At 31.2% G+C, this 20,707-nt stretch overlaps 2 protein-coding genes across 3 annotated transcripts; one reads left to right on the forward strand and one right to left on the reverse strand.

Annotated features, from left to right (window-relative positions):
- Positions 1-394: 394 nt before the first annotated feature.
- LOC8270823 (protein phosphatase 2C 32) lies at positions 395-7,331 on the reverse strand. 2 transcript variants are annotated; one of them, XM_048375748.1, is made up of 4 exons: positions 4,177-7,331; positions 3,359-3,472; positions 1,418-1,687; positions 395-786 (listed from the first exon to the last, which is right to left on the reverse strand). In XM_048375748.1, exons 1-4 carry the CDS (start codon positions 6,403-6,405, stop codon positions 700-702), a joined length of 2,700 nt encoding a protein of 899 aa, XP_048231705.1. In that variant the 5' UTR covers positions 6,406-7,331; the 3' UTR covers positions 395-699. The 2 variants fall into 2 exon arrangements, with proteins under 2 accessions (XP_048231705.1, XP_002515151.1); XM_002515105.4 differs by having other exon boundaries at positions 1,423-1,687; positions 4,177-7,327.
- An 11,508-nt stretch (positions 7,332-18,839) lies between these two features.
- LOC8270822 (germin-like protein subfamily 2 member 4) lies at positions 18,840-20,028 on the forward strand. Its single transcript, XM_002515104.4, has 2 exons — positions 18,840-19,208; positions 19,297-20,028. The coding sequence occupies exons 1-2, from the start codon at positions 19,094-19,096 to the stop codon at positions 19,842-19,844; spliced, it is 663 nt and encodes a 220-aa protein (XP_002515150.1). The 5' UTR covers positions 18,840-19,093; the 3' UTR covers positions 19,845-20,028.
- The last annotated feature ends 679 nt before the right edge of the window (positions 20,029-20,707 follow it).

Genomic DNA, 20,707 nt, shown 5'->3' on the forward strand with positions numbered 1-20,707 from the left:
CTAGTTTCTAAAATTAAAATTATTATTAAATTAAAAAAGGAAATTATTAATTAATATAAGAAAAAGAAAATCTAACCCGCAAACCAACGTGCTTATACTCGGTAAGAGAAGAGTGGTCCCAACTCCTAACATGACCAGAATGACATGGGATCCTATTTAAGTTGAATATGATAAATTATATTTAAATAATCTTGACTATTGAATTAAAACCAATAATTAATATTCACTATCCAATAAAGTCTACTTATTTTCTAAATTTTAAATTCAAATTTTTGATAAAAATCTCGATCGTTCAATTTCAAATCAATAGGGTACTGCAAATAAAACCTATCATGTTCAACTTGAATATGAAAGGATCCGAGGCAGACAACTTTCTGAGTAGCAACTCAGCATCTCAAGAAGAAGAAGAAAAATGAAGGATTTAAATGATGAATGAGGCATACAAAAATAATTGGATGCTTAAATAGCAACCTGGAGCGATCATCCCACTTTGTATAAGCTAATCTTTCAACAGGAAAAAAAAAAAAAAAAAAAAGGAATTGGATTGACAAAAGAAAAATTTTATATTCCAAAGAATGTCAAGACTGATTCTAAAATTGGAAGATAGAGATGATTACCCTTAGCTTGAAAATGGTTACATTATGAAGCCAATATGCACATGTGAAAACTATTATCCTGATGATCTCCATATCCTTCCCTCTAGCGAAACCACCATAACAGAGACATCATCATGATATTTACGCCTATCTCCATGAGGAATGTCGAGCAATTCATGAAAATCCATTCCTGCAATGACCAACAAGAAAGCCATCAAAATTGTTGAAGAGTTCAAGTTGTGGAAGCATTAGTATTAATTCTAGAATTACAAACAAGACAACCATAAAGATACAACTGCCTGTTAAAAATGGTTACTTGGCCACTGGCCACAATTTGCTCAAGAATTTGAGTATGGATCTTGAATTTGAGCAAGTCAAGAATTTGAGCAGTAGTAGAGCATACTCCAATTCTTAAGATATCACAGTTCTGTGATATCTTAAGAATTGGAGTATGCTCTACTACTGTCACCTGATGAGTCCATAAAACTCTGTTGGAGGGGCCAAATACAAAATGAAGTTTTAAAGATAAACAACAATTTATATCATTTCTTTTCCTCATCGAGGATGGCAACAACATTTTGATTACCAAAAGAAATGTTTTAGGTTTATATTTTACATAATACATGAAGGAATTTATTACAAATGAAATACTTTTAGTAATTTACTAGTGCTTATCTTTTTATTTTGGTTAAATTTTCTTATTCTTATAGGTATTGAAAAGATATCTTTTAAGAATTTTGGGGGTCATATTCCCACCCCCCAAAATTCACCCCTGTTGTCACCTCATCAATGACATTTAAGAGACTGGGAAGTATACACAACTGACCATTCTTTTTGGCAGCACGGAAGAGAAGCTCTGCAATTAGATACTGTGCAGGATCACCTTCAGGGACATTTTCCATGAACCAAGTGACATGGGCAACGACCTCTTCATTGCTAAAGTACTGGTAAAGCCCGTCAGAGGAAAGAACCAAGAATTGATCACTTGAAGAAAGTCGATGGTGAACAACAGAAGGAATGCAACTAACATAGGGATTAGTGCCTACGTAATTGATCTGAAAAATCTCTAAAAGAGCTTCATTGCAGATTGGCTGCAATCAACATGTATACACAAAATGTTCAATCAAATAAACTTCAATGTAATAAGAAAATTAAATAAATAAATAACTTAATTTGGTGAATGCACAAAATTTTTAACAAAAATTGTCCTAATTCTCACACCCAATCAACCAAATTAAAGTTAATAAGTACATAATTTTTAACTCAAGACTAGCCAAGGACAGCCTGCTTACCAAGATAGAACCATAGTTAGGGCCATAACTAGATTGTATATAAAATACCTTTATCAGAAAAGAGAATATTAATGACATGTGAATAACACAGCAAGCGATATAGGCCCTAAACATAGGGCTAAGTTCTTAAAACTGCATATCATATTGCACTATGGTGAAAAGAATATGACGTAGTACATAAATCAATTTTCAGCCAATGACATTGTAATTATCTTCTCATAGATATTCATTTCATATTCATTGTCTCACTCATCCATTTGTATTAACAGCACTTGATCTGTTAATATATAACTCCCTTATCCAATATTTATGTTTAAAAGTCCATTCATCGGCAACTACAGACAAAGCTACATACTAAAAATCATGGGCAGCCATCTATAGAGATGAATATCGACACAAAAAGAGCTCTTCTTCCTTTCACATTCATAACTTAAAACTACCAACACTTGGAATTGCATCTAAATATAACCTGGCAACTGCAGAAGCTTCATAAAAACAACACCTAGGTTTCATATCCTGAAACTCATCCACCAATTCCAGTTACAATTTTTGCCAGTCAAGCCCAAGGAGTGTGTCATATTGCATTAACATTTAAATTTCCTTGAAAGCCTTGCAGAAAATAGAGAAGGGCGAGATTTTCTTTCAATAGTCATTCTCATACAAGTGAAATTGAAAACAAAATTTCTGCCTCCTTGAAGGGTCATAAACACTGTTTCTCAATTGATTAGAATTCATCAAACTACTCCTACATATACTCTAAAAGCCATTATGTTCCACTGACCCGAAAATAGAAATACATTGGGTTCAAATCCTGAATCAGAATGGAAATAGCCAATATAAAAACACAAAAGTTATAAAGATGATTGAGCAGATTCTATTGACAGAAAGCTCAATCATAACTCAGAATAGATGCATAATGCATGGTAGATGCCACACACAGTAACCTCACCATTCACCAAGTCATATTACTGTGTGAAAATGTGATGGATTGATATTTGAGAAAACAGGGAATATACTCAATATAGGAATGATCTTTTGAGAGATACAGAATGAACTCAGAAGGACATAGACGGTAATTGCACAATTGAAAAACAGAGTCTCTAGAAAGCATCAAAAAGAATATAGAGTGGGCAGAACAGGAGTTGCATGAACATTTTATAATGGCTTCCACATTTCCCCTCATCAGACATAATTCAGCATCTTTCATTCTGAACAACCCAATATCCTATTTCGTTAGTAGCAACCCAATATCCTATTTTGCTCGGAACAATCCAACATCTTAAATACATATTATCATGAGCATTCATAACAAAAATATCATGTTAACAAAGATACTTTGAACTGAAGAGTTGTTAATTAAAAGACTATGAATATAACGAAATAGCAACCTCATTGCTAAGATGTTTTAATAACTCAAATTACATAGAGAACTATAAAGAAGAAATAGATCAAATTTTAAATATTACTGACCTTCTTCAGAAACCCAGCACCAAAAGCTCTGGTTACTTTCAACTGTCCCTTCACTCTATCATTCAGAATGGCTTGGTTGTCATCAGGATGTTCTGCCTTTATTCTAAACACTTCCTGCAGCAAGCAAGAATATAATATTATTGGTCAATTATAGCAACACGCAATGCAATTCCGCATTAAACTTTGCAAATCTGGGCAATCTTCAAATCAAAATAACCAAAAACATTCAAAGGTAACTTAAATTTTTTTACAGTAGCATTACCATCTATATCATTCAAACCAAGGAGTATAACTCACTGTTTATGCAAATGACTAAGCATTGCAACGGTGTATAGACAGTATCCAGATAATAAAACAATAATAATTAAAAAAGAGAAAAAAGGAAGCACACAACTTTTCAGGTCCATTCTAACTTGATGCAATTATAGGATCTAAAGTAAGTTGCATATCAATAGAAAAAGAAAATTCAAGTTATTAAGAAACTAGAAAACAAAAGTATATTTGACTATATCTGTAATACCGAGCTCATATTAATATTAAATTAAATTCACATACACACAAGATGGATATTAAGCACAAGCAGAGAGACAATAGTTCAAGGAAAGTTCTTTGCTTTATTTAATGACTGAACTGTGAGTTGTTATCAATCTGCACTCCAGTCTTTGTTTAAAATTAAGTTGTAAATCACTTATTTATAGTAAAAAAGACAATGTATGCTGATTAATAGTGTTAAAAATAACCATGGTGAATTCAAAGTATGGAATAACCAATCATGGAAATTTTGTGATAATATCTAGATTGAACTCAAGAAGTAAAACCTGCTCAATACTTGTACTATGATCGGTAGAAAGCTGCACTGCTCTCATCTTCAATCTGCAAATGGAGATCTCTCTATTCTTGTTGATCATATTTACCTGACTGTTTTGATTATGCATTGGCGACTCCTCTGAAATCCTGTCTAGCTCCATTCGTACTAATGATTCTCTGGATCTGTTCCTGTGCCTCATGTCATCCTTTGCAGAACTTGGATTAGGATGGCGATCATTAGGTCTCTCTTGTGCCAAGATCGCGCGGCTGTCCCCAAGGTTCATTACATACACATCTTGATCCTTCATCAACATTACTAGAACGCAAGATCCCATCAAAGCAAGCTCTGCATTTTTGTCAAGGGTCTTTTCAACCATTTCCATGTATGCCTCTTCAGTCTGTTCAAGTGCTTCAGACATTGCCCTTAAAACTGCATCATGATCGACAATTCCTGATTTGCATCTTCTGATAGGTCCAGAAGGTTCTACTACTCCTTCATCAGCACAAATCTCCTCTCTGTGCCAATCATAACTCCAAGGAAAAAGCTTCTTACGCAAAGACTTCTGCTTCCGGTACATTTTTCTGATTTTTGAACTGATAATAGACTTTCTGGTACTCTGCCGCTGCACTGAAATGGAAATATCAGTCATGACTTCTTGATTCCTAGATTCAATCCCAATCCCTCCATCCTCTCTAGATGTAGAGGGATCTTCACCTTGTTGATTAGAACCATCCCCATTGCCATTATTAAATGAACAAGATCTCTGATGTTCCCCTTCTAAAGTTGGCCTCGAATCCAAAGTATCTGAATTTGGCTGACAACTCCACATGCCATTCTTTTGGTTTTCACCAAGTGACATTGAGACACAACCTAGCCCATTGCATGATTCCAATTGTAAAAGCTCATACAAACGCATACTTTTCCTTCCTTGGCCAGTCAAGTTGGCAGTTGAAATAGAAGCAGAGGCAGAGCCTGAGATACTGGGCTTTTCACAATTAGATGATTGCTGAATGCTCCTAATATCATCACTTTCCTCTACTATTTCACAATTACAAGATTGATCCATGATAACTCCTGTATTACATGATTCTTCTATACTACAAGTTACTTGGCTCAAGTTAGGTTGATCTACCTTCTCACATTCCAAAGTAGCCCCGACGCTTACGCTCTTAGAAAGTTCATGTTTCATTGGATCATTTACTAACTTATCTTCATAATCCCATAGTATTCCTTCCAATTCCTTGTCTATAGCTCTATAAAGATGGCTCATGAGGAAATCTGGTGCATCTGGGCCACTAAATCCATCATATATCCCAATAAACAACCATCCTTGCTCTTCAGAGAGCACGACATGAACCCTATCCTCACCAGCTTTCCCATGAGCCCATTGCAAGTTACGACTGTTAACATACTCCCCTTCCGATGATGCTCCTTCCAGATTCCGTGAAGCTTCTGGTCGAAACTTTGGCTCCCTAACATGCCAGGCCAATTGGGTCACTGGATGCAAGAAAAGCCTTTGCATCCAACCTGTCCCAATTGAATGTTTTGAGAATGTTCGAGACAGAGTGCTTTTCATTGGTCCACTCACGCTCCTGACTAGGTGTTGGAGGCGCGGTCTTCTACAACCACGTGTAAGGGGAGCAGAAAAGTTGGATTTGTCAGTAGCATCAAGAGGACCAGACATTACCCCTTTCTCAATTGGTCCAGACATAAAACCACTTCCCTTCTCTAAGGGACCAGAAGCAAAACTTCTCTCAAGGGGTCCAGACATAAAGCCATTCAAAGGGCCAGAGCAACGAGGCACTGGCTGCAAAGGGATTGCAGCAAATGAGGAGGTGCTCTCAAATGATGCAGCAGGCTCTTGCATGTCACTAGCAAACAATGCACTCTGATTACCAGTCCTAGCAGTCGAAACATTTGCACTAACTGATGCCCCTGAAATGGTTTTAAATGTAGTCTCGGGGAAAGTCTTATTTGACCTGTGAAAACAGGAGGGCTCATCCATTGTGTCATGTCTAAATGACCCACTTAACGTTTCTGAATCTAGAGTGCTAGAATCGACTGTAAACCTCTCAGAGTTTGAAGGGGTAATGGCAGGAGAGTCAAAAATTGAAGGCCTAACATAACAGAATGAATGGCCTAATCCCTCATCCAGTGGCTCTGAAAACTCTAAATCAACACCATTTTTGCCGTTAAATGGCACAAAACAACCCACAACACGAGAAGTGCCGTTACCCATTTTGCATATATAAATATACTTCACCAATAATTCTGATGTGGAGGGCTTATCTCACTTTGCACCATAAGGAAATACAAAAAGAAAAAAAAATTAAACAAAATCTTAAAAACACATTAAACACCCCAACCACCTTGTAGCTTTTCAAGTAACTATACATCATCAAATTTTCATGCTCCGAAGCATTAAACCCAGAAAGACCCCCAGATGCAATTAAAGCAGCGAAAGAGCAACTGAACTGATTCCACTATCAATTAGAATTGAGAAACAGAAATATGCAATAGTAATATGGCATAAAATGTGATGATCTGACCTTGAGAATGAGTGTTAAAGCAGGAATAAAGCAGTGGATCGAGCACAGCAGCAAACAGATCTAAGATACAGTCTCAAGGGGACAGTTAAATCAGATACGAACAAACACATAATAAAACCCATTTACACTTTTTTCTTTGTATGTGGAATCTGACAAAGTCTCCAATTAAAAAAAATCCGAACCCAGATTGATTCACCCCATACGATTGATCATGCACAACTATACAAACTGTTCAAAACCAAAAAAATAAAAAAATAAAAAAAAATAAAAAGAGGGGCAAAAGCCCAGGAGATTTATCTATTTAATACTTTAAGCTAGAGACAGTGGAGAAGCAAGATACAGAGCGAAAACCGGGAAAGCGAAGAAGAAGGGAAATGTGGGTATTTGTTTTAGAAATTATAAATTAAGTTTCTTTTTTCTTTAAAAAAAAAATTTGGGATTTGGTGTGATGATGAGGAATCAAAATTGAGTTCATCAAGGAGAGAGAGAGAGAGGTCTCTCTTTCTTGGGGTTTTCAAATGGTTTGGGAGGGTAAAAACTTAATTAGAAAAATGACAATTGAAGAAAAAAAACCAAATAAAGAGAAAGATAAATCAAACTGACACTAACACTGTGAGTGAATAAAATAATGTAATTAAAGTTGAAAAAGTTGACACTGTAATTTAATTACAAATTGGTTTGGTTTGGTTTGGTTTAGTAATAAGTAATTTAATTTTGAGTTTTCTTTTTTGCAAATGATTGGTGGTGTGTTTGGTGCTGTAGGAGTCGATAAATCTGCACTCATCATCATCATCGTCATCATCATCATCATCATCATCATCATACTCGTCAACAATCAATCAAAAAAATTGGATGGGTGGGGAGTGAAGTGGGGCCACACCATTTATAAATATTTCTTGACCCTTATTTTACCTTAATTATAATAATAACCAGTTGTGATTTGTCTATTGAGCTCCAGAAAATAATAATAATGATAATTTGTCTTTAGTTTAGATAATATGTATTTAACAAAGATTGTGTGATCCATTTGTATAGTATTGTTTTTGCATATATTACAAGATATCATTAAGATTCCCGTTTCAGACTCCATACAATGTCAATCTTATATTATATATCTATTTATTGTGCTCCAAAAATTAAATAATTAAACATGACGTGTTGGTTTTTAAATGGTTAAGAAAACTGAGTTGCAATTACATTAACCAGTAACTAGTAACTACAAGTGCAAAATCTACCACATCCAAACACAAACACATTTGTGGGTCTAATTTAGTCAGTTGCTTAAAGGGCAACAAATTAGGAGGGAGAGGGAGCAAAAGAATCTTGTCATGTTTATGCCAGTTTGAATTTGATTGATGAAAAGGACTGAAAGCTGCAATCACAGTTGACAATCCATATTTTCGCGTTGAGAATCCTTAAAGACTTATCATTTGCCACAGGTGCTGTTGATTTTTATGTTTGATACAATTCTCTCCTTTATCTTTGTAATTGTTTTGATATTTAATATTTTTATATTAAAATATTATAATATATTATTTTATTTAATAATAATTTATATTCAACTGATAAACAATTAAAATTTCATTAGATAATAAAGTATTTTAAGGTTTTTGCTTATAAATTTTTTGATATTTTAATTTTTTATTTAATATTATTAATTAATATATCAATTATTATGAGTTAATAATAAAATATAATTAATATTGCTGTTCTTTAAATTAGAATTATGCTGTTTGTTAGAAAAATAATTTGTTAATTATATTTATATAAATTAATGTTAAATATATAATTAACATACTATCTTTTAAGATTAAAAGTCATTTTTTAATCAAGGAAGTAATTTATTACTTGACATATTAATTATATTTCAAGATTTTAGAATTAATTAGAAAAAGTATTTATTAGTTTATTTATCAATTATATTGTAATATTAATTATAAAAATTATATATCAATATTATCTATGTATTAAAAATAAGTGTATATAATATATATATATATATATATATATATATATATATATATATATATATTATAATAATAATAAATGTGCAACTTTTTAATTAATTTTAAAAGCTTTTAAATTTGTTTCATATATTTTATATGTAAGGGCATATATAATGAATATAAATTCACCCATTATATAATATGTGTCAACTTAATTTAGAGGAGTGGTTCGTGAGTTGGAATGGTAAGCGTCTATTGTAAAAGAGTGTACAAATGAACTAAATTGTACACAAGATTGATATCATGAATAACTGATTGGATATGTAAAGAGTTTAAACAAATTACATAAAACGTCTTTGTTACTCTAGTTATAGTATTGAAGAAATGTCAACATTAAACACACCGACTCTTAAAGTGTTTTGAGATAAATCATCTTCTATAAAACTTTTAAATTTATCTACAACTCAAGTCTCTACAGAGACTAAAATATACAATTTCTTAAGTGATTTGATTTTAGATCATTCTAATAAAAGTCAAAACAGATTATTTTTCAAATAATATAATTCATGTCATTACAAATAATGGACTTATAGAATGACAATCTTCTACTTTGAATTAAAAATTAAAATAGAGCAAACAATGGTTGTATATGTAATCACTTTTTTTTTTTTTTGAAAGTTTAGCTAAAGTGTAAAGAAGTCAAAAATTAAATGTACTGAATAAAATAATTTCAAGATGAGCAATAATTTTAGAAACTTTCGGACCCATTAAAAGGATAAAACCAGATATCCAGCAAAGGTCAAAGAGAATAATTCATCAGGTGATCTGTTTCCATATGGTTACATGATACATTGGGTATATGGCTTCATTCGTAATAGGGCACATCAATGGGTGAGTCATTGATTAGATGGACAGAATTTGACTACCACTTCATATAAGTTTTTGGTAACTAAAATGGCAAACCATCAATGTGGTGGAGCATTGTTGTATTCTCTAACTTTAATCCTTATTATAGTTTTTTTTCATATATATCAAATTGTTTAGGTTAAAGAGATATATAATAAATAACATTTTAATACTTATTATAATATTATATATATATATATATATATATATATATATATTAAATTATTTATTTTAAAAAATTATATAATAAAATATTTAACGCATTCTTTATTTTTTAAATATAAAGTAAACATTGATTAGGTCTTTATATATGAAAAATTAAATTTTACTATCTACTTTATATTTAATAAATACACTATAAATTTTTATATATTTAATTAATTAATATTTATAAAATTTGTTTTTCTAATAGTAAAATAAAAAAATTAAAAAATTAAAACTATTAATATCTTTAAACATAAAAATATAATATAAAATACGATATAAAAAGTACATTAAATTTAAATAAAATATGAACTAAATATTCATAAATGAGCTTAAATTAGACTGCTAGTACTGAGACTCAGATAACGATATGTGGACTGCTAATTGTCAGGCTAAGCCGAATATATGAAGGCCCATAGAGGGAAATTAATTAATTAATATATAATTATGGATAACTATTTTTAAGTTGTTTATTTTATTTAGAATAGTTAATAAGATACCTATAGATGTGTTGTACTTAGAGAATGACTTTGTAAAAAAAATATTACAAGTAGTGAAAATCAATTAAACAAGATGAGAGTCTGCACCTGTTTATTATTCTTTTCTCTACAATTCTCTACTGGTCATCTTTTACAAACACTTTAGTTAGTCTTTGCATTACTATTTAGAGATCTAAATTTTTTTTCGAGAAGTTGAGAGTGAAGTTTAATCATCTTTATATCTTGAAAAATTTCTGAATTTTGAAAGAGTTTTTATTTTTTATATTATTTTTATGTCTTTTTATTTAATTATAATGACCATTAGATTAAATATGTCAGGCTATTATGAACCTTATTTATTTATGAGTTTAACGAATAATTTCTTTACCTTCATCCCTCTATTAGTTTCATCTATTATTGTTAGTTAAACATCATATCAATTTAATAATAATATTTATTATAAAATCTTTGGGTTAAATGTATTAAAGACACCATTTTTATTTTAATCTATGTTGGTATAAGAAACTTAGATTACATTATTAGGTTGGGTGACCTAGGAAAAATACATATCACCATCTCATTCACTAGATTTGGACTTAAGGAAAAATACGAGGATTATTAAGTATTTGCTAGACTAAATGCTATTTTATCATATAGTTTTCATTAATCATTCTATTTGCATATTTACTTTATAATTTATTTAATTTCTTAACTATTAAACTACTATTAAAATATTGACTTAGAGTGTTTAGATTTATTTTGCAGTATTCTTTGTGTGATAGTTAGTCTTTATAATACATGTTCTACAGTTTTTTGTGAGATCAATCTTGTGGTGAACTTGCCTGTATTATCATTCGGTTCGTACACTTGCGAGTACTAAGTTTGAAACATCAATTTACAGACTAATACAATTAGGTTTGCTCTTTATTTGAGTAATTAGAGTTTTCAATCACGAGACTATATTATAAGAGAGGTATTTTTTCAATTTGTGATTTTTTGTTGGGATAATTATAAAAACAGTTTGTAATTTTTTAAAAGTTACAATTTGGTGCATAAATCTAATAAATATTTATAATTGAGTACATATAGTAAGTCAACAACAAATTATATGTTATATATTAGCTTTTTTTACAGATAATCACAAAAATGGTATGTGAACTTATTAAAATCTAATAATTAAGTGTTTAAATTTTTAAAAGTTACAATTTAGTATACAAAATTAAAAATTATTAATATTTGAGTGTATGGAACCGGTCACTATATACAAAAAGATGATATAGATAAATTAAATATTATTTTATTTTTATAGTGAAAGATGACATATATATATATAATGATAAATCTTTCATTTAAATACTAGAAATTATAAATATAAATAAAAAATATAAATAGATACTACACGTATTATAAACAAAAGGACCAACAATTAGCGTTATAATCAAGTTCGTCATCCTTGATAATGACTAATTTTGTTTAGATGGTTGTAGTAATATTATATATATAAATATTATAAATAAAAGTACTAGCAATCGGCATTATAATCAAATTCGTTATCTTTAATAATAACCAATTGTATTTAGATATTTGTGATGATAGATTGAAGAAGATGAAGTGTTGTTTTAGGTTGGATAGAAATTTTCTTAGAAAAGCGATGAAAATTCAATGATGATAGCATAATAATAGCGGTAATGGAGTAGTTTACTTGATTAGAAATAGATATTTCTAAGATTTTTTTTTATCATTTTTTTTAATTTACTAAGTTGTTAATATTTTTTCTAAGATTTTAGCTCCACAGCTGCTATTGATTAGTTATGTACACTCAATTCTAGATATTTACTAGGTTGGTCATACATCGAATTACAACTTTAAAATTTTAAATACTCAATTGTCAAATTTTTTAAGAAATTCATATATATTATTTTTATAATTATCAAAAAAAAATTTATATAGGTGACCGGCTTCATAAACTTAAATATTAATAATTTTCAATTTTATACACTAAATTATAATTTTAAAAAATTTAAAAACTTAATTATCAAAGTTAGCATTTTTTATTTTTTCCTTTGAATATCATTTAAATCATGTTGCATCATATGAAGAGAAATCAATATTATAATAGGAGCCAAAAGTCATATGCTAAATGTACATTAGTAAATGTATGATAGCCATGGACAGGTTATAGATAGTCTAAGCATACATGCACATGAGATTGAATAGGTTATAGATGATCTCTAAATGACAATCCTGCATATAACTCCAAAACAAAAAGAGAGAACAAAAAAAGAAAAAAGAGTTTTGTGTAGTCATACTCATGCCTAACTCCCCATCAAGCACAGGGATGCCAACTTCTCTCCATTGTCACAACCACCCTTTTTTATTGACTTAAACCAAATCCACTACATCATGATGAATGCCAAGAATAGCTTATTACCTCACCCTGCTCTTTCCAATGCCTAATTTAATTTTTTTGTTCTATTTAAAAATATGTTTATCACTGTCACTGACCATGAGAGAATTTATAACAATAATTAACATCTATTATTAAATAATGAGTTCTTTTACTTGTCAAAAAAGGGTGCAAGTGGGCATCTCCAACCAAAGTCTTATAAGCCAACAAAACCATATATTGTTATTTTGGGGGTAGCACCCAGGCAATTATTCTAATCAATTTCTTCTAATGAAAACAAAACCTTAAGTCAGGAATGGCCATTAAGAAAAAAAGAAAAAAAAGAGAGTACAATATAGAAAAGAAAACTATAAAATTCTTCTTTGATTCTCACATACTTCCAAATCACTCATTAGAATATTTATTGCTATGACTTTCCTTTTCTTTTTTTAACATAAAGTTAGTTCTTAGTACAGTAGGCAGATGTGGGTATTGAAAAATGTTTATATTCTATAGGGTAATTAATAAAATTTCCTTTCTCCAAACCCACTAAATGCAGTGCTAGTTGATTATTACTTGCATAAAGCTCATAGGTTTTGACAATTATGTGCTTAGAGATCATGATTAACTGCCATCATGTCTAAATTTATGGTCTGTTTAAGGTTAGTGGGTTTGCTCAAGTCAAAATGTCTCTACCCTCTATTGTGGAAGACTGGGAGGGAAAAAGAATTAAAAAGAAAAGAACAGATGAAGTCCCTCTTCCAAGAAACCTTTCCATTCCAATCTCACATGCCAGCCAGTTCCCCTATGAAAGGATAATGGGTCACAGACCATGCACATGAACATTTTTGTCTGCCTAAAGATCTTGGAGTAGTTTATCTACTACACTTCATATATAATAAACATTATGGAGGATTTCAATGAAGGGTGGGACTCTCTAAGATCATATGAAATATTAAAGTTTGACAAAATATTGAATCTCAATTAATCTAATTAATTTGATTTGAATCTAAATAATGAATTAAGATGAATTTAATAATACAAGACTAAAAGTACTCCTTAATAATAAGTGCATATCTCAACTTGAGGTCGAATTTCCGTTTTTTTATTTGTAACTCAAAAAATAATACAAGGGGCATAACAAATATTCCCTAATTTGACCCTAATAATAATAATAATAATAAAATAGTTTCATTACATTTTTTTTTAATTTAATTGATCAATGAATTAAATATTTCATTTGAATAGTTTCAAATTCAAAAGTTTTGCTAAACTAAAATTTAAAAATGAAATAATTTAAGCCCCCACATATTACAAGTGAGCAAATTGGAGTAAATTGTGACACTGCTCCACCTCGACTTGCTTTTAGCAAATCATATCATTTAAGGCTGAAACAATAACATAGTGTAGCAGCGATGGCCGGCGCAACTGCTGCCGTCTTATTTTAGACAAGAGAAATGCGAATAGCGAGAAGTTACAAATATATGATCGGCACAGTATGCAGTTAGTGACCGCTGACGAGCAACGCTGCAGCAGCCATCGGCCACCGGCCACGGCTGATAAACCCTACTACTATTTCTATAATTCGTTAGTCAAAATGCGTGGCACTACATTCAATTCTTCTTCAACTTAATTACTTAAACTAAATTTACGATAAAATAATATGAGATTTCACAAATTAATCTTATACATCACTTTGGATAATTTCATTCAACCTTAATTTCTTAAATAAATTTATAATAGAGTAACATAAGATTCACAAATTAATTGAAATAATTTGGTTAAGATGGAAATTGAGTAAATGAAAGAGTATTAAAGCCCAATTAATAAATTTGAACTTAAGTCCAACCAATAGTTAAAATAATTAGAATTGATTTATTCTTTAGTGAGATCTCCGATTCATAGAAGTACAAATTTGTGCATGTCTAAGACCAAAGCGGATTTATATAGAGAGGTTTTTGAGTTACAATTTGAAAGCACTCAATTGCTCAAGTTACTTTCTAAGCCTATAAATGCTTATATCTAAAACTAAGTTCATGACACAATTCCATTTTTTCAAAAATAATTTTTCTTTATATATTTAGTTTAATGTTCGGGAATTGAGAAAGTATACATAAACTGGAGAAGAAAACGACCTTTATTTTTTTGGTTCAAAGAGTGTTTTTGAAAATATAAATTGCTAAATCAATAAATTTTTATTTTTATTTAATATTTTATTAGTTTCGGTGCCACATCAGTATTTTAGCTGGTGTTATTGAAAAGTGATTCTAAAAAGAAAAATCTTAAATTAGTTAAAAAAAAAATATATCTGAAACATTTTTTCTCAATTATTTCAGTCATGAAATCTCATCCAAGTATAAATTGAAACCAATCTCATGAGACTATGTATCAGCCATTAATTTTTTAAATCCCTCAAATTCTACAAATTTAGAAGGAAGATCATCCATAATTATCATGTCAGTGCTTCTTTAATTGAATCTTGATCAAATTTCCAAGTAGCAAGTGATTCTAATGGTATCAGCATCACTGTTTTGAGAAATTAAATCCGGTTGCAAAGACAACAATGGTTATCGTGTGTCTAAACTATTTAGGTTTTTCATAAATGAAAGCCATATGATTCATGTATTCTATTTCAATTACAACAAAATTCGTTCTATTCTTTCTGAATCCACAATGAAATTTCTCTATCAACATAAACACAATTTTTTTACAAACCATTTCTCATCCTCCATTTTTTTAAAAGTGAGCTGAGCCCACACCTTAGATGTTGATTTCATTAGCTTTCTCTTCAATGTTAATCTAGCATCACTTGTATTTGAAGGCTAGACATTAGAATTTGAACCCTGAATATTGGGACGAAACATAGACTTTGTAAACCCCCCAAATAATCAACATAAATTCTATATATATACACATTCAAATTAACTTATTAATAAAAACTCACAGTTGTTCTTGGTTGCCATTATAAACAAATCAACTTTTTATGCATGAAAAAAATATTGCTTAGATTTGGTGTATGTCCCTATTTATACATCAAAACGATAGATAATTGATTAATATATTTATTAGTTTTAAATGATGAAGTATGCATCAATCATCAAATACAAACGTGTAATACATATATGTCACTCTCCTATTAGTTATAGTGTATACACAAAGTCTAAGTAAGAATCTCTCTATATGCATATACCTCATTTAATAGTTTTTAGTTGCTACTGAGACGAATATGCCTTAGCATAACATTTTCTACGGAACTATCATGCCTTTTGATAGCCTTAGAGTTGTAAACTTTTAAGTATTATGTCACTTAGATGAACAGAAATTATGATAAATCAAAATGAGATGTTTAGCGGCTTAAAATAGAAAAAATTGAAAAATTAAGATACTAAATTTATAATTATTTTTTAAAATGATTAATTTCAAAAATGAAGATGAAGATGGGTTTATAATGGATCCACTGGTTATTTGCAAAATTGAGTTTCTTTATCTGGTATATTATTTGTGAATTTTAGTAATTGAGGTTTTTATTTCTAATAATAAGTCCAAATTGTATTACGTATCTCCCCCTACGGCGGGAGGTTTTGGTATTTTTAGACTGCTTTTGGATGACATTTCACTCCCTGTAAGAAAAAAAGGAAAAAGAAAAGAAAGAGCCAAATAAAGATATTCTTTTTGATCTAAAATTATTTAAGAAGTTTAGGGCTATAAAGAATTGAATGTGACTTGGATGACCAATCTACTAGACTTGCTATTATAAACTGTGAGCTACGAAATGAAACCGTAATAAATTCTTTTTGAAAAATAAAATTGTATTAGTGCCAGATTCACACGTTTGGAATGATTCGATATTTATGATTTTTCGTTTTGGTTTTTCCAAGATGTAAATACATTTCAGGTGATTGAACTCAATATATTTGTTGTTCATCTCTTTAACCATGAGCATATTAGTTTCGGGTGAAGTGCTGGTGGATTGAAACAAGATCAAAAACGGGTCAAAGGTACTGGACCCACCCTGTTAGTCTTTTGTGTCGTTGTTCAGAGTTCATCTCCACTGTTCTTCCGTTTTACTACTGAATTATATTACTGGGTAGCATCATCATCAACTTTGAATAAAAGGATTCCTATTTGGCACATACATAGCTAGCTACCCTCTTGTATTTTTTTGACCCTTGTTCAGTGAATTTCTCTTCTGATAAAAGAAAAAAATTACATTATTACTTCATTTGGTGTACTATGTTTCCAAGTGGGCATTTTAAATTTGATCTGATATGGTTTAAATTTGGAAAACTCTGGTCTGCTCGCTTAAGAAAAACCTCCTACTCAATCACCATAGATTGCGGCCTGTTTTATATCCTTTCTATGAAGTTGTAGCCCCATCCTCCACTTTGATGTCTGCCCAAAAGGCGCCTTTTGTTCCTTTTTCTGATCTTTCATCTTTATATTTTTCTATGGAACGATGCTTTGAGGTTGTTTTTTCTTCTTTTCCCAATAATTTTGGTACCTAGTACCTATTTAACAACCTAGAGTTTAGCTGAGTGTGTGTGTGTTTAGTTTTGTTTCCATTAACAACCTACAGTCCCATCTTATACACCGGTCTAGGTTCAGTCTCTTCATTTTCATTTGTTTACTTTCTTGGACTAGGCTTAGCGTCTCCGTATATTATTGCCGATTTTTTCAAGAGTCTAGACCTCCCTAACCCTAAGTTCCTCCCTAACCCTAAGTTTACTACTGTTGCAATAAAACTAGTCACTGTCCTTGCAGTCACTGGCCTAAGTAGCATCAATGAAAATGCTTATTGCAAGGTAGATGACAGATTTGTCTAATCCAAATAAATCTTCCGTGATATGCCATGGTCGCATGGTTTTGAACAGATGAAAAACTGTAATTGCAGATTGCTTTCACACGAGATCTTGGAACCAAATATGCAATAAGCCCCATTCCAATCATGTTTTCATGTCAGTCCTGTATAGATCGATAACTATATTCGACTTTAGAGGTCTTTTGGGTACCTGTAACAAGACAAGTTAAAATAGCTGATCAGGTGTCGAAAATCAGTCTGATACTTACAGTAAGAGTTAAGTAAGGTCTTCAAAAAATTATTTTAGCATTGCTTGATAATTGAAGCATACTTTGGTTTCAGTAATAGAGAAGTGAGACACGTTGTTTTCTTATATATTTTAGGAATGCAGGTTTTGATTTGGATATGGCGATCTTATCTTCCATATTGTCAAGTTAGCGAGCATGTATCATCGTGTATGGTGTCGAGTTGAGACTCTGCATGCTCGACATCTAGCTTACCTGGATTATTATTCATTACATTCAGGTCACACTGCTTCACAACGGGTCTTCGATCTCCCCTCGTAGATGAAATTATGGGCTTAGCGAAGTATTCTGTTGAATTTAGCAGGGGCGATGGCTTACCTATCTGCAATAAACCCACACAGTAGTAAGATATTGGGCCAATACACAGTAATTAAAAAGAAGAGTCCTAACTTTCTGAACTCGACGTTAAATGTCCATTTTCTTGATATATAACTAAGTGATAATACATGGCTTTGTTCGTATGGTGGTTCTACGAAAGACTTCCCCTGCCTAGAAATTTTATGGGCAAGGCAACATGCATTTGCATCTTAATTTTTCCTATAACCATTTGTTTTTCCTTCATCAAGACATAGAGCATGATGCAGCTTCCTTCATTAACGAATAGGAGCAATCCGCAAGCTCTAGAATTTAGAACAGAGAGCATCATGCAGTAAAAGGTAGCCCATTGAATAGACATAAAAGAGGGGAAAAAGGGACAGAAAAAAAGAGGACCATTCAACCACCGCTGCGGTGTTTGTTGGTTAACCAACCCAACCCTTTCTCTTTTTAAATTTAATAAAGCCGTAAGAGAAAAGAGTATTGGGCTAAAGTGCGGTGGTAGAGATGTCCTATCTTGAGGGCCCATTTACTTGTTTTTTGCTTCGGTTTCAAATCTTTTTCTGGACTCTTTATTATACCAATGTTAGGACTTTCCTTTTCTTTGATTTTAGCCATCTGTCACCTAACTCTTGATTGCAAAAGTTCTTGCTTAGTTTATCTCATATAAAAATTAAATTAATATATATTTATTAATTTTCAATAAAAAAAAGCTAAATTAATCAAGACGCTAGTTTAGGTTGATCACAATTATCACAGAAACTTTCAAGTCCATTTATTTAATATATGAAATTGCATTTCAATTGCTTTGTGTATAAGTTGAAGAAATATGCCTGTTTTTTCCCTGCTTAGATTTCACATCTGTCTCTCTTTCTAAGCCAACCATTTGTTTAATTATTTCAAATTTTCTACTATATAAAAAGCAACAGCTAGTCATTCCCCATCCGGACAAACAACTTTTTCTTCTTTTGGCCTTTATGTCATTGTTTTCGTCTTCTTGATATCCGTACTTTGTCATTTCCAACTCCAAGCAGCAAAAATGGCATTGGCAGCAGCTATTCTCCCATTTCTAGTCTTCTTTACTCTCATCTTCGCCTCTCTTGCTTACGATCCTGACATGCTTCAGGATCTCTGCGTGGCCGAAAAATCTTCAGGTATTTTATCTCTTTACTGATAGGATTGTTATCCTTTTCTAATATTCACTCTATTGGTAAATGTAAAGAAAATATACTATGCTTGCAGGAACTAAATTGAATGGATTTCCCTGCAAGGATGAGGCAAATGTTACTGCAAATGATTTTTTCTTTGACGGTCTGGCTAAGCCTGGAATCGTGAACAATTCAGTAGGATCACTTGTTACAGGCGCCAACGTTGAAAAAATTCCAGGCCTGAACACTCTAGGTGTGTCTCTCTCCCGCATTGATTATGCTCCTGATGGCCTTAACCCGCCGCACACGCACCCCCGCGCCACAGAAATGATCTTTGTGCTGGAAGGAGAACTTGACGTAGGATTCATCACGACCGCTAACAAAGTAATCTCGAAAACAGTGAAGAAAGGCGAAATCTTTGTGTTCCCTAGAGGACTAGTTCACTTCCAGAAGAACAACGGTGATAAAGCAGCTTCTGTAATTTCAGCATTCAACAGTCAATTGCCTGGTACTCAATCCATTGCCGTGACATTGTTTACAGCAAATCCCCCAGTACCTGACAATGTCTTGACTAAAGCTTTCCAAGTTGGTACCAAGGAGATTGAGAAGATCAAATCCAAGCTTGCCCCTAAGAAGTCCTGATCCTTTCTTTCTCCTTTCTTCTAAAATTTTCCTACCTAATGATATTGTTAATTATAGCGGATATTGGTATTTGTATTGAAATTCAATAAACCCCAATATAGTGGATATTTGTATTTATCTTTTACCTTGTAATTAAATTGAAGATTAAATTTTCGTTGAATAATTACAGTCCTTGTTATATTGACATATATCTAGTTTAGGTACTTGACACTGTATTTTTGCTTACAAGTTAAGAGCATTCTTATATACTTTCTCTTGCAATCATTGCTGCAAAAGAGACCAGCTATTTAGAACTCAGCTCCATAAAGATTTGTTTGAGTTTGTTTATTTAGCTAAACGAACTAAATTTCAGCTTGATTTACGAGTTGGGCTCATTTATTAGTGCTAGCTCATTTGAACTTGCAAATTATCTTATAAATGAACATGTGAGTTGACTCACTAACTAGCTTATTTAAAAGTTTGAGATGAGCAGGGTTATTCATGAGCTCGACAATATTTTTTTTATAATTTAATAATATATTTTATTTATTTTTAATTATTTTTAGAATTTCATTTTTGTCTATTCAAAGAACTATCTTCAATATAAATATGTATAATCTAACAAGTAAAACATAATAAAATAAAAATTTGCTAAAACATATACATGTACAACTATTATTAATATGAATGGTTTAGTTTAATACAAATCAATATATAATAAATAAATTGATGAGACTTTTTATTATTAGAGACAATTGAATCCTATATTATGCTAATCATATTAAGACTGTTACAAAATTGTTGTATTCTAATATGTGATTGTTATTGTAGTTTTATAATTGTTTATTTTATGTATTTTTAATTTATGTTTACTTCAAGAGTTC

This window comes from Ricinus communis, chromosome 1 (assembly GCF_019578655.1).
Source record: "Ricinus communis isolate WT05 ecotype wild-type chromosome 1, ASM1957865v1, whole genome shotgun sequence".
NCBI lineage: Eukaryota > Viridiplantae > Streptophyta > Magnoliopsida > Malpighiales > Euphorbiaceae > Ricinus > Ricinus communis.